This window comes from Colletotrichum fioriniae (assembly GCF_027942845.1).
Source record: "Colletotrichum fioriniae strain IMI 355084 chromosome Unknown scaffold_1, whole genome shotgun sequence".
Lineage (NCBI taxonomy): Eukaryota > Fungi > Ascomycota > Sordariomycetes > Glomerellales > Glomerellaceae > Colletotrichum > Colletotrichum fioriniae.
Window position 1 is genome coordinate 2,376,730 of NW_027076837.1, and position 13,801 is coordinate 2,390,530.

At 51.3% G+C, this 13,801-nt stretch overlaps 3 protein-coding genes and 1 non-coding gene across 4 annotated transcripts; 2 read left to right on the top strand and 2 right to left on the bottom strand.

Moving 5' to 3' along the window:
• Window positions 1–116: 116 nt before the first annotated feature.
• Window positions 117–607, bottom strand: N0V96_000618 (uncharacterized protein; the record flags this gene model as incomplete). The annotated part of the gene is made up of 4 exons (XM_053197681.1): window positions 117–189; window positions 281–351; window positions 419–490; window positions 599–607. The coding sequence occupies 4 exons, from the start codon at window positions 605–607 to the stop codon at window positions 117–119; spliced, it is 225 nt and encodes a 74-aa protein (XP_053044904.1).
• Window positions 608–1,431: 824 nt separating this feature from the next.
• Window positions 1,432–2,486, top strand: N0V96_000619 (uncharacterized protein; the record flags this gene model as incomplete). The annotated part of the gene is made up of 3 exons (XM_053197680.2): window positions 1,432–1,546; window positions 1,624–1,756; window positions 1,937–2,486. The coding sequence occupies 3 exons, from the start codon at window positions 1,432–1,434 to the stop codon at window positions 2,484–2,486; spliced, it is 798 nt and encodes a 265-aa protein (XP_053044903.2).
• Window positions 2,487–3,089: 603 nt separating this feature from the next.
• Window positions 3,090–4,639, top strand: N0V96_000620 (uncharacterized protein; the record flags this gene model as incomplete). The annotated part of the gene is made up of 2 exons (XM_065755990.1): window positions 3,090–3,096; window positions 3,207–4,639. The coding sequence occupies 2 exons, from the start codon at window positions 3,090–3,092 to the stop codon at window positions 4,637–4,639; spliced, it is 1,440 nt and encodes a 479-aa protein (XP_065615230.1).
• Window positions 4,640–12,695: 8,056 nt separating this feature from the next.
• N0V96_000621 lies at window positions 12,696–12,782 on the bottom strand. The gene has a single exon. It is a non-coding gene; the product is annotated as a tRNA-Glu (tRNA).
• Between the last annotated feature and the right edge of the window lie 1,019 nt (window positions 12,783–13,801).

The following is a 13,801-nucleotide window of genomic DNA, read 5'->3' on the forward strand; positions in this document are numbered from 1 at the left end:
GGGCCAGATCTTGACCGACTCCGCCCATCATTTCTTCAACATCACGCCGTACCGCCATGCTCATCTCTTGAAACTCCTCACAACTCCAGTCTGTCCGTGAATCCTGTCTCTCAAAACTATGCGGCAACGAAGGCGGGGAAGCAGTCGGCGAGGCCTTTGCTGTGCTTGTTCTCGGCGTGCTCGGTGAGACTGTTGAAAAGGAACAATGTCAGTATATGCGCTGTATTTCAGACAAAAAAGTTGGTGTTATAAAGAAGGGGTCGAGAAGTTTGCGACTTACGCGGGAGCCTTGGTGGTCTTGAGGAAGGTGGACTTGCAGATCTGGCACTGGATGTCCTTGGCGGCGGCGTTCTGGTCGCAAAAATGTCAGTCGCCTGGACGTAAGGGAAGGTAACGATTCCAGATTAATTATACGTACCACCTTGAGCTGAGAGCCCTTGGGCTTCGCATCCTTGGCGTTGCGATCACGCTTCTGCTGAGCCTTTGCGCCCTGATCCCCCCAGAATGTCAGCATCAAATCTGCCCCTCATTTTCATGGTTTCCACCGGACCCTGATCAGCGGTGGGGTGAGGGGGAAGGTTTCGTCGGGTGTACATACGTTACCCATTTTGATGATATCTGTCGGAAGTGGAAGGACCTTGAAGTGTCGGCTTAGGGAGTCGAGTACAGAAAGTCGATGGCGGTAAGTGAAGAGTTCGTGAGAGTTCGAGGAGTGAGGAAGGAAAAGAGGCTCAGGCGGGCGCAGACCGACCTTTTTTTTTTTTTTTCCTGCTGCCCCTCGGACGACCCCGTAGCGCTTCTGCATGGATCGGCATTCCAGACTGTCTTTGGGCACGGTCCTTCCGGGCCAGTAGCGTACCAGTCGCACTCTCCACCTGGGGTCTTCACCGACGACACACTATGAGTGGGTCGTTTTTGCTGAGGAACGAGTCCGGGCCGGAAATTGTTTGTAGCGTTCCGGGAATGTCGCTACAGAAGCCGTTTCATCCAGTCTGGTCTTCCATCCTTTCACATGCCTGAATAACTGGCATTATCCGTACTCCGTTTGTCGTTCCTTTCGTTTCAACGGACCCATTTTTCCCAATAGAGTTACAGCTTCCACCCAGCTCCTTTGTGGCTTTCTGACCCTACCTCAACGACGAGCCTCGAACGAGTGGGATCGTACCCAGGCCTTACCTATTCATCTTTTGATACAGGGCACTTGGGTTGACACCACGCTCAGTGTGGGCTCTGGCTCACCTAACGTCGAGAGAAGTTACTATCCTCGCGATCTGATCCGCTTCTCTGCTGCTTTCAGTGGCGCGTAACGCTTTTTTCTGGGGAGCTTCATTTACACCCTACTCACGCCCTTGCTATACTTCTTGAACGTCTCTTTGCTCCGAGAACCCAGTTACTCGCGTTCCTAGACACGAACAAGGAACGTCGCGCACCATGGCGACCTGGACTCCCAAGATTATGTCACCCGACAAGCTATCTGCTAAAGAATTCAAGCATTTGCTTTCGGAATACGAACCTCTCATCGAATCCATTTCGTCCACCAAAGGCGGTATGTCGGCCCTCGATCGCGGCTCTTACCCGCAGTATCATTGGGCTTGCCAGCAGATTCCTAACTCTTCCACATAGCCAAGCCTGGCCAAAAGACACTGAAAGAACTGGACCATTTCCGATATGTCGAGGCCCCGACACAGTTTTCTGAGTTTGAGCCGAAGCGGGGGATGGACCATGACGACGTCAAACTCCTAGTGGAATGGAAGCTGTAAGTGCAAGCCTTTCTTGATCACGCGTTCCCCTACAACATGAGTATGCGGAGCTTCAGAAGGGGCTGCCGCTGCAGGTCCCCGTTTTCTAGATTTTCGTATAAGTGTGTGCATGTGTTGGGTCATGTGCGCCCCAGTTGCTGTAGTGGTTGGAAGGTGTTCTAATCCACTTATTGCAGCCGTCATGGGACATTCCGTCCAACGCTGATGAAGTTGGTATCGTCCAACGATTCTTCGACTGTTGCGAAGACTATCCAGGACGCCATTGCGAGCTATCAAAGTACTTCGGACCTTTCAGCGGCTTTGGGCATTTTGACCAAGTTGAAGGGTATCGGTCCCGCGACAGCTTCGCTCCTTCTTGCAGTACACTTTTCTGAGAAAGTCATGTTCTTCTCCGACGAGGGGTACTACTGGTTGTGCAACAAAAACCAGAAAATGTCACTCAAGTACAACATAAAGGAGTATACGTCTCTCAACATCCAATTAGAAAAGCTCACAAAGAGACTCGACGTGTCCGCCCTAGACGTAGAGAAAGTGGCCTACGTCATCTTCCACCAGGAAGGAGCTGACCCCAAGCTGGCGCTCAAACGCAGCCTGTCAAAGGCTGCGAAGACGGCCCCTCCGCAGACAAAAGCGGCAGCAGCTGCGGAAAAAAGAAAGAAGAGCCCCGAAGATGTAGTCGAGGACAAGATGCCAGTCAGAAGATCGAAACGCGGGAAGGCTGCGTGATAAGCTTGATATATTCAGTGTTCGGACGGTAAAACTGGGCCCGTTCGAGACACGGCAGATGGGAACGACAAGCCGGATGATATGATCCAATCCGAGTCGGTGGATCTGTTCGAGGTTGACACCCGATGCATGCGTCCACAGTCTGAAGGTGTGGTGAACGTTGCATCATGTGTCCCGGAGTTGGGCTGAACGGAGAGCCGGAGACTGGCCTTGAAAATAGGAACCAGAACACTTACCATGCGGCTACTTTTCACTTGTCAGTCAACTCTACCATTGGTCTAGTATCCAGGAACGAGGTTTATGAAATGAGCTTTCTGGCGGCAAAGCGGCCCGGTTGTAGCGTTGTCAGCGACTAGAAGTATCCCCCACCGTTGAGCCGCGGCGACCCGACCTTTTCCCGGCCCCGCGTGATCCTGACCCCGGAACCTTGTCGGCGGCGGGGCCCGATACCATCACTCTAGGAACATGCTCCAACTCGTCCAGACCACCAACAAATACAATACGGAGCTTCTGCAAGAACCACCCGGTACGTTGCAGCTATTCACGCTGCATCACGCTGCAACATGGAGGACGACATGTTCCCAAATGAATATGGGCAAGGCGATGACACGTCGCCACTGCCGGAGCTCGATTTCTCATCCATCTCAGACGATCTGCTTTCTCAGTTCCTCTCACCTTTTGATACCCCCAGTCTACTTTGGTCACAATCTTTTCCTATAGCTTTGGACAATCACCCACGAGGCTTTATGCGTGCCGACGAAATCTTCACCGAGAATGGCGGACCCATCCCGCTGCCACCGAGATTTGCTCAGATTAAACGAAGCCTGGTCGCCGGCAAGGAGCACGCCATAGTGCAATCATGGGAACGCTTATTAGTAGCTCTTCGGGCCGAGATCGCCGTCATTGGTGTCAGGAAATCAGACATCATCCCGACCATTGACTTTGCGGAGCTCCAAAACCATGCCCGCGTGTCCGAGTTCACCGCCAAGCTCCGGCGCCGAGGTGGTGCCATCATCCGCAACGTCGTACCGGCCTCCGAGGCCCATGCTTGGCGCGAAGAGACGGAGACGTATCTATCGGAGAACCCGCACACCAAGGGCTGGCCAACGCGCGACCCGCACTTGTTCGGAATCTACTGGTCCCCTTCACAGATCAAGGGTCGAGCTCATCCCAATGTTTTAGAGGCTCAGCGGTTCCTGATGCGGCTATGGCGCTCTCGGGACCCTAGCGCTCCTGTGGTGGCCGACCTACCAGTGGCATATGCCGATCGTCTACGAATTCGAACTCCAGGTGACGAAGCCTGGCATCTGAATGCTCATGTGGATGGCGGCAGCGTTGAGCGGTGGGAGAGTGATGGTTACGGGAACGCTGGGACGTACCAGCGCATATGGGATGGCAAATGGGAGGACTATGACCCCTGGGACAGCAGTACACGGCTCAGAGTCACGTCAGATCTCTACAACGGCGCGGGCTCATGTAGTATGTTCCGCATGTTCCAAGGCTGGCTGTCCATGTCCGACATCAACCCCGCCGACGGCACCCTCCTGCTCTGCCCCATGCTCCAGCTCGCCACCACCTACTTCCTTCTACGCCCCTTCTTCTCACCGCGCAACCCCTCGCCAACGTCTCCCAATTTCCTCGCGCGCGAGAACTGGGCGCTGGACTTTGCCCAGACGAGCATCATCCAGGGGGCCGTCCCTTCCTACACACAAGAGCTTAACTCGGCTCTCCACCCCCATCTCCAGCTCGACAAGTCCCTCGTGCGCATCCCGCCCGTACGGCCAGGCGACTACGTCGTGTGGCACCCGGACATGGTGTACGGCGTTGACAGGGTGCCGACGTCGTCCGCGCCCGCGACCATTATGTACATCCCGGCCTGTCCCCTGACACAGACCAACGCGCTGTACCTCGCCCGCCAGCGGAAGGCGTTCCTCCTCGGCCAGCCGAGCCCGGACTTTGGGGGCGGCAAGGGGGAGACGACGCACACGGGCCGGCCTGGCACGCAGGAGGTCAGCGACGCGGGCGGGGAGGACGGGCTTAGGGCTATGGGGCTGCTGCCGTGGGAGGATAAGGAGGGAAGGAGTCCGACGGAGAAAGCATTGGTTGGGATGGCGAATGCGATTCTGTTTCCTGAGAGTTATGATATGGTTTGAGCATTTTGCTTGGGAAATGGAGCGTGGGATCATGCATGGCGTTTGGGTCGATTCCTGGGTGCATATGGAAAGCGAGTTCAGTAAAGCAAAAGGTTTGGTAAAAAGGAAGTCAGCAGTACAATGATTTAGATTGTGAAAATGGCCTCTGAAACGACGAATCTCCTTATGAACCCCAAGTGCCGCCTCCATTTCCATGGTGGTCTTGATACTGCAAGCTATGTGAGGCTACGGTACAAATGACTGGGATCTTATGTTCCGAGCATCTGATATGCACGCACATTTGCGGCGTGTACCACGACAAGAATGCCTCGCTCATGTGGATGGGCTGCAGGTATGTGGCCGGCATCTCCCAGCGAGGGGCGAGATCCGCCCAAATTGTCATCACTGCGTGCGCCAAGATTACGACGTGGCTATGATCACTTAGGGCTGGATGTTTTTTATTGGAGGGGCATTCTCCCAAAACCGCCTTGCGCTGCAGGGCCTGCAGCAACGAAGGCACAGCCTGCTTAAATAGTGGCAGACTTCACGCCTCAAACGTGTCCAATCATACGATGGCAGTCTGCCCATGGCTGCCTAAAGACGAAGGGAGAAAACCGAATGAGATCTATTCACTGGTCACTTTGTCTCTTGGAAGTCTGGTTTCCGTACATGGGCTCATATCGGAAAGCGCGCTCAACATCGGCTTGAAGATCAAGATCAGGTTTCAGAAACTTGCTGCCACATTCACGCTGCTATCATGGCCGACCCCTTGAGCATTGCCGCAAGTATTGCGGCAATGCTCTCACTTGCGGACATTGTCTTTCTGCGCTTGTCCAAGTACATCAGGTCGGTCAAGAATGCCGAGAAAGAGATCAGCGATCTACGCGAAGAAGTCAATCTGGTTGGGGGAACTATCAACATGTTGTCGCGATTGGCAACCGCCCTAGAAGCGGAGGACGAATCTCCCATTGAGGGTTTTCGGATGCACCATATTGACGGTTGTGCAGCAATCCTATCCGAAATTGTTAACAAGACGAAGAAGCACGAGGATCAATCAGGAGGAAAACTCAAACGACTCATATGGCCGTACACGTCTTCGAAAACGAAGGAGATGCTTGCAGACCTCTCTCGACATAAGGAAAACATGAACCTTGCATTATCAGCCACTTCATTGGAGACGTTACTGCGTTGTCTCGCAAAGGAGGAAGAGAGAGACCGAACGACAGCTCAAATACAAGCCGATGTTCAGAAAACCAAAGAGATTGCTGTACGGATTCAAGAGGATATCCAGCGACGACGAATCCTGCAATTCTTCCTGAAATACAATCCGCAATCAAACTACGATATGAGTGTAAAGCTACGGCACCCAAGGACTGGCTTGTGGCTTGAACGTCATTCGTCCTTTCAGCAATGACTTAGAAATCAAGGGTCCCGACTTTGGCTGAGCGGCATTCCCGGCGCAGGCAAAACGGTGCTCGCAGGCTCAATCATTGGCCATGCCCTCGCGAGAAGCTCAGATACCGTTGCTGTAGGCTTTTTCTTCTGCGATTACAAGAATGAGGCGACGCAAAGCCCTGTCAGCATTCTTGGGGGTTTGGCAAATCAACTAGCGAGACAGAGTGAGGAAGCGTGTTCGACGCTCGAAGAGTATTACTCTGAACTCCACCCTGACAGAGGACTGCCTCGACCTGCCAACACCGAAGACCTAGAGCGGATTATCATAAAGATGTCTCAAGTCTTTGAACATACGTACCTGGTGGTTGACGGCCTCGATGAATGCGAAGATCATGCAGAGGAGATCGCGGAAGCGCTTTGCAGCATAGCAGGAAACTCGAACATGTCGATGGCGCTACTTAGTCGCGACGAGGACAACATCCAACGACACCTCCGAGACCCCGAGCACGATTTCCTCCATATAGAGATTGCAGCTCATACGGAGGACATCACTGAGTTTCTCACGTCGGAAATTGAACGGCGCATTCGCAACAGGAAGCTGGTATTCGAGGATCTCTCTCTCAAAGCAGAGGTTCTGGAAAGCCTCGTGGCCGGGGCACACGGAATGTAAGCATGATCAGCCTCAATATGGATAACACGAATGTTTGGCTCACTAGGATCTTATCTAGGTTTCGCTGGGTTGCTTGTCAATTGGATCACCTCGGATACTGCATGTCAGACGAGCAATGTCGAGAAGCCCTACGCAGCCTTCCACCCGACCTCCCAGAGACTTATATGCGCATCTTAAGGAGAGTTCCCAAAGCAAAACAAACATTCGTTCAGATGACACTGCATTTCATTGCTTACGCCAATCCAAAACTCGATACTACGCAATTGAGAGAGGTTCTTTCAATTCCATCAACTAGTCAACATCTAAGCCCATCTGGCATCATAAGGGAAGACGCAATTGCCAGGTATTGCGGCAGTCTGATTCGAAAGTCAAACGACGGAAACTTCTTTGAATTCGCTCATCTTTCGGTCCAGGAATTTTTGACGAGTAACATTTTGCAGTCATCCGATTTAGGGATGTTTTACATTACCAAATCCCATTGCAATAAACTCCTAGCAGTGCGATGCTTGGAATATCTTCAGCTCGACAATTTCAATCATCTGCCAACCGCAACAAGTGAGGAACTCGCCTACATGGAACAAAGAGATGATGAATATCGTCTCTACGCGTATGCTGCGACGTATTGGTTATGTTTCGCTAGAGAAGAATGGACACATCCCGAGTTACTAGCCGAGGCGAAACGGCTCTTCGATCCGCAGAAAACCACGCATTTCACGTCGTGGGTAGTGACTTTAGTCTTTGATATCTCGTGTCTTGATCCCACTCAGGAAAGCATCCACATGAAGGCAATTGATTCGATAGCAGAAATCATTCAGGACAGCTTCCGACCACTGCACTTCGCAGCGACTATGTCACTACCAGAGATCAGTTCATTCTTACTACAGACCTCGGACCAACACGAAACCAAATGCATGCTCGGAACTCCAATCAAGTGTGCTGTGAATTGTCTTTACGGGGCTCTCCAGCACTTAGAATACGAAGCCTACACATCTTCCGAGACGACGGAGTGGATTCAGCGCTACACAGGAACGGACAGTCTTGAATTGTATTACACTATCGAGACCGTGAAACTATTTTTGGGCATGAACCTCCAAGCACCTGAGGATCTTTTAGGTGCTTCCCTACGTGATGGAATCAACATACGCAATCTCTCGGTCGCTCAGCTACTCGTCGACAAAGGTCTTGTTCCCACTCAAAGTGACCTAGACTATTTCAAAAGAACCGCAAGCGTGATGATCGCTGATGGAGATATCTGTTGGGATGCAAAACATCTGTCATCACTGTGCAAGTTCTGCGAAGCGCTTAGCTCAAGAATTAACATTTTGTCTTTGCATCTTGAGCTGTGTCAGTCGGTTTGGGAATTTTGCCTGCAGTTAACTCCTACTCTCTCTGATATCAAAGGCTACAACATCAGTTCAAGGGTAACTGATGATGTACGTAGCCTGAAGACGTTGGCATTTGATGTGGTTCGCCGGAGCTTAGACATCGCTAAGTTGCAAGGAGTAGTTAATGATCAACGACTGGATGTTTCATCCATTCTAAGCCTTGGTCAGGAAGATGGGCTATTGCATGCACTGGTCCGAGTAGGGAATGATGAATTGGCACCTATAGTTTCAGGCTGGTTAGTCCGGGCTGAGAAAATCTTGGACCTTCTGTTGAGCGCCGGCTGTAGCCTTTCCAAGCGCAACAGCGATGGCCACACACCATTGACGCTTGCAATCAATTAGGGGACAATTGGACTCGCCAAAATCATCTTGGAGAGGTGCGAAAATGAACCGGCGGCTTGGGAGTGCCAGACTCCAATACTGTTATTGGTTGCAAAATCAGGTTCTGAGGAGATCTTAGACCTCCTCCGAAGTGTAGGTCTAAAAGTTCACCTGGCCGACTACAAACACAAAACTACGTTACATTGTTTGAATGTCAACGCGGAGTTGACCTTCGTTAAAAAAATGGAATCGCTGATTCCAGACGCAAGGCAATGTCGGAGCAATGCGAAGTTGCCATGGGAATGTTACACGGATACCATCTTAGCATTCCAAAGCTTGAAGTCGCCTGTGGATGTGCTGGAGTACCTCATCCAACCGCTCGTTGCTCACTCAAACCCTTTCGAAGCGTCGAAGGTGTGGGAGCACTACGCTTCAAGAAGTTTGCAGGGCAGGCGGTTTACATCCGAGGCTATCGATGCCGCAACCAGATGTCTAATACGTATTGGCGTATTTGACAGGTACGAGAAACACAGGTCGAAATCTGCGCTTCTACCGATCGCTGAAGCCTATTCGAATAAGTGGTTGGAAAAGCCTAGTAGCATCCAGTACTTTACTCTCACGGACGACACGCTGTGTTCCTTGTTGAAAGCTACAACCTACTGGAACAGCTTCCAAGAGTCACTTTGCGCCGTTGAACTTCTGAAAGTATCTTCCACTCAAAATCACAGCATGTCAGTAGATCAGCTGTTGACACGAGGCATTGGTGTCCATCGACGCTGCAAGGGGGTGTCCACCCTAGAACACGTTTGCGCGTTACCAGCGGCCCATGAAGACGACAATTCAAGGATAAGGCAGCTTCTTGAACACGCAGATCCCGTATGTTTGAACTATACAAACCCAAGTTCCGGCTTGGGGTTGATTCATCTCTCTAATGAGAAGGATGTACCGCAGTTCAGGCATGAGATTGTTGAGATGCTTCTAGGGTGTGGTGTTAGCCCAGATCTGCGGGTTAGTATCTGGTCACACCCACCGGCATTAGTTTACCACTTGGTTAACAAACATTTCGACTTGGCGGCTTCCCTCCTCCGTCAAGGAGCGGATCCCACAATCCCGTGCCGATCTGGATGGACGGCGGTTCATGCGGCGACTGCATGTGGTAGCGTGTCGTTCTTGTCCGAACTTCTTGAGTACAGAAATCCCAGTTGGAATATTGACTGGGAAGGTCAAAGTGTCTATTATCATGGGAATCAAATCTACAAAGGCATCAGACCGCTGCATTACGCGGCCATCTCATCCGTTGATTGCCTCCATTTCGTCCTCGAGGAAGTGGCTTCTATCAGCCTGGAAGCCCCGGCAGAGAATGGGTACACTGTTGTTCACTTCGCAGTCTTGGGCGGGGGCACCAGTGCGATTGAGCTTGTCCACGCTCGAGGTGCAAACATCAACGCGAGGTCAGTTGATGGCCAACTAGCCTTGCATCTTGCTGTCGATAGAGGCAATCTTGCGGCAGTCGAAAAACTTCTAGAACTGGGCAGTGAAATGACACCAGACTATCATGGAACGACGCCGCTGCTACTGGCGTACCAACGAAATGATCAAAACATCATTGACTGCCTTAGAGACCACGATAAGAGCCAACGCGGCGTGGTTTCGGCCGGTATGCGTTCTGCGGCTCTTGCCAAAGGGGTTTTTAGAGCTATCCAAGCTGGTAACCTCTCTTCTTGTCAGGAGATTCTTGCATCACTGCCGACAGTGGATATAGATATACCTACCATGGTTGGAGGCCTTACAGCTCTTGGAGTTGCGGTACGCTTGGGGAAACTGAACATAATGACTTGGCTTCTACAACAAGGTGCAAATGCAAATTACCCCTGCGGAAACGACAGTTCCATCATCCTATTGACGATTTTCCAACCCCTTCTGAATCCAGGATTACCTGCAATGCTCGAGAGATATATTGCAACCGGTGGTAGCGTTCTGAGGGAATCAGGATGTGTGGTAGCCACTGCTGTGAGGGCGAACAATGAAGAAGGGTTGTTAATACTTCTGGATCATCTGAAAGCAAATATGAAGCATCATGCGTAAGTTGACTTCTGAGGTTGACGAGGTTCAAGAACTCACATGGATGTAGCGCGCAAGTTGGTGCAGACTCGTCGGCATTGTTCGCGTTAGCTGTGAATAGAAAATGGCAGCATAAGACAGCCTTGCATTGGGCGGTAATAAAGAACAAAGTGTTCTTTGTTCAGCTCCTAGTCAACAATAGCGCCGATCTCGAGGCCAAAGACAATTGGGGTCGCACCCCCCTCCTCCTCGCCACGACGGCAACAGCTACGGTCGACATTTCAGCTGTTATTCGAACTTTACTCCAGGCTGGCAGCAACATCAACTGTCGCGACAACAATGGCACTACACCGATGGCCGAAGCATGTTTCAGGGGGAACTCTCTTGCCATTTCAGCTCTAATGGATCGGGATCCAGACATGTTGGTCAAAGATTACAGAGGGCGCAATGTGTTGCACCATCTCTTCTGCAGCAGAGAGACTAACGAAAGAGATAGCTGTAGGCCCGCCCTCTTCATCAAGCTAACTCAAATGGGTGTCAAGCCGAGCGAAGTCGACATTTTAGGCTGCTCTGTCCTTCATCTGAGTATACACAACAAATATATGACGGCCTTGTTGCTGAATGGAAATTTACAGATTCAGGACGAAAGGCCTATTCCGTGGTCGACTTTGTACTTAAGCCCGGATGATGCCAACGCAGCATGCCTGACAACGGCCTTTCGGCTGTACCGTCGAAAGCTATCACCTGAAAAGTTCCGTACGCTTCTGAACCTTGAGGGTGTCGGTCCCCGGAATCCTCTTTGCTTCGCTGCATCCAGAGGGCAAATACAAGCCATGGAAAACGTTTTGTCTTTGGGTAGTCTAATAGACTTCGAAGGCTGTGCAGAGGGCTCCGCGCTCATGGCAGCGTCGAGCGCAGGAGTTCTGGAATCCGTCATCTACCTTGTTCGCCACGGCGCAAGCATTTCTTTCCAAGGGAACACCGACTTCCGGTCTGCAGTGAAGCTCGCAGCTACGTCGCCACGGGTCCTTCGCTGGTTGATTGTCGATCGGTTCACCGATCAAAAGAAGCTCGACCAATTTTGCCACGAATCGACCGGTTACAAGCCATGGAGTGGGATCCAAAAAGCCGAAATGATCATATCAGGACGATGGGAGCGGCAGCCACATGAGTCGTCTCGGCATTACTGGGCACGTCTTTCAAGCATGACAGAAGAGTTCAGAGGCAAGTTCCTTCCTCCTAACAACGGGAAGACAACGCGGAGACAGTGCAAGCTGGTTCCAGCAGAATCTGTCAAGATTGCAGTCGGTGGGTATTTTGTTCCGTACGATGCCTCGTTAGGAGAACGCGTGACGAGGAAGAGCAAGTGGTCGGAGTTGAGCTTGGAGGTTCGGCAGTGTCTGGAGCGTTACTGCTTGTGATCTTGAGGGAAGTCGCACTGTTGCGTGGGAATGAGCTGAAGATTTTCTTGTGGAATTACGGCCCAGGCTGGCGTAAGATGAATCTATAGCTATCATGTTTTTCCAAGCTTCCATACTACTTTCTCGTCATCTTCCATACTGTTTAATCAAGCTATCAACACTTCCCAAGAACTCCTTACATGATGACATGAACCCAGTCGAGCAAGATCTTCTCAGGGGCGTAGAACACTGCCTCCCAATATTGTCAGCCCATGCTGCATGTCTCGAGAGTGACTGGGCTCACCCACGATCTCATGTTACAAGGCAGCCAGCTTTCCCTGGTACAGAGCCGCGAGTATCATCAGTTTTTGAGCACATGTCGACGAGACGAGATCCCCACTTCCTCTATGACCATCAATGAAGATACCCGCTCTTCCCTTCGGATCTACTTAACGAAACCCTTCACCGTACACAAGAGCTGCAAAACAAAAGGAAGAGAAAAAGTTATACATGCAACACCAGGCATTCGCCGGTCGTCTCCGACCCGACTACTACTCCGGCCCTCAGTGGTCTATCGATGGGAGAGCGGACGGGATCCCGAGTTCTCCAGTGGGTGTGGTCGCATGTGCTGTGTCGCAGTGGTGAGGGTGTTTATGTAGGAGCCGTCACCGAGAGATTGGTGGTGGTGGCTTCGTGTCAGGGGCAAGAAGAGGATCTTGAGATCGAGTCTCGGACGCAGTAAAAAGACAGATATTGGTTGTATTGATCAAAGTACGTCAAATATCTGCTCTGGCGGGAGACAAATACGTCAAAAGGGAAACTGGAATGCCTTTGACCAGCAAAAGTTCCGAAACCGAGAATCGAACTCGGGGCTATGCCTAACCTCTCATTGAGATGAGAGGGCATCATGTTGGCCACTACACCATATCGGATGTTGTTGAAAATCCTGAAGCGAAGTTTACTTGAGTATCTCTTACTCTGCGGGCACCCGCTAACAGCCTGTCACTCAAGCCTTAGCGCCTCTGGCAGACCCACAGCACCGGCCACAACCCCCGAACATCGGCGTGTCTGCCGACCGAACGTCTTCCGAGATACGACCTCGAGCGAGTCATGGCACGGCTCGCATCCCATGTCAGAAACCCGACCAGTTCGTCTCAGCCCCTAAGGAACTCGCAATCCCTGGGCGGTCACTTGTTTGGCGTTGCAGTCTTGGAATCCTTTGACTTTTCTTGAGTCCCGTCTAATACATTTAGTTCCATGGACTAGTCCGTCTTTCTTGCCTGCCGCGCTGGTCTAAAGAGTAGCTCGACTGAATGGCAGGCACCCAGGTCCACGGGCAGACATTACCCTGGTGTTGGGGATCTCAATCTGACCAGTGACCCCTCCCTCCTCGCCAACCACAGACACCACCGCCACCCATTACCGTGATCCGTCACCACGCTATCCACCGGCATTGGACCCCCGGAGAACCGGGAGTGGGATGGTGGGCATACAAGTGGGTGACAAAATAGGATGCTGGCCAACAAAAGATTACAATTCCTACTTACCTACTTATTGTTCCTAATATTCTTATCCTTTTTCTTTTTATTATCTCTACCATTACCTCTATCTCGTATATTCATTAAAGAACACTCTTTGAGAAAAGAACAGGAATAGAGATAATAAGAATAGGAATAAAGATAATAGGAATAAAAACAAAGATAGTAGGAATGGAAATAGGGACAGTAGGAATAGGAATAATAGGAGTAATAGGATAAGCGCTAGAGAGGGTACCTATAGAGCGGCAAACGATGGTGTCGCCCACCTGGCATGGTACTGTAGTGCCAATGTTTCGAGGAGGGTGTGGGTAAAGATGACGTTGATCGATCCTTTTGTAGTTCATCGACTCTTGGGAAGATGTTCTGCTGGGGGGAGACCCCCTGGGCATGTTTGGGGGCCTCGTTTGTAGCCT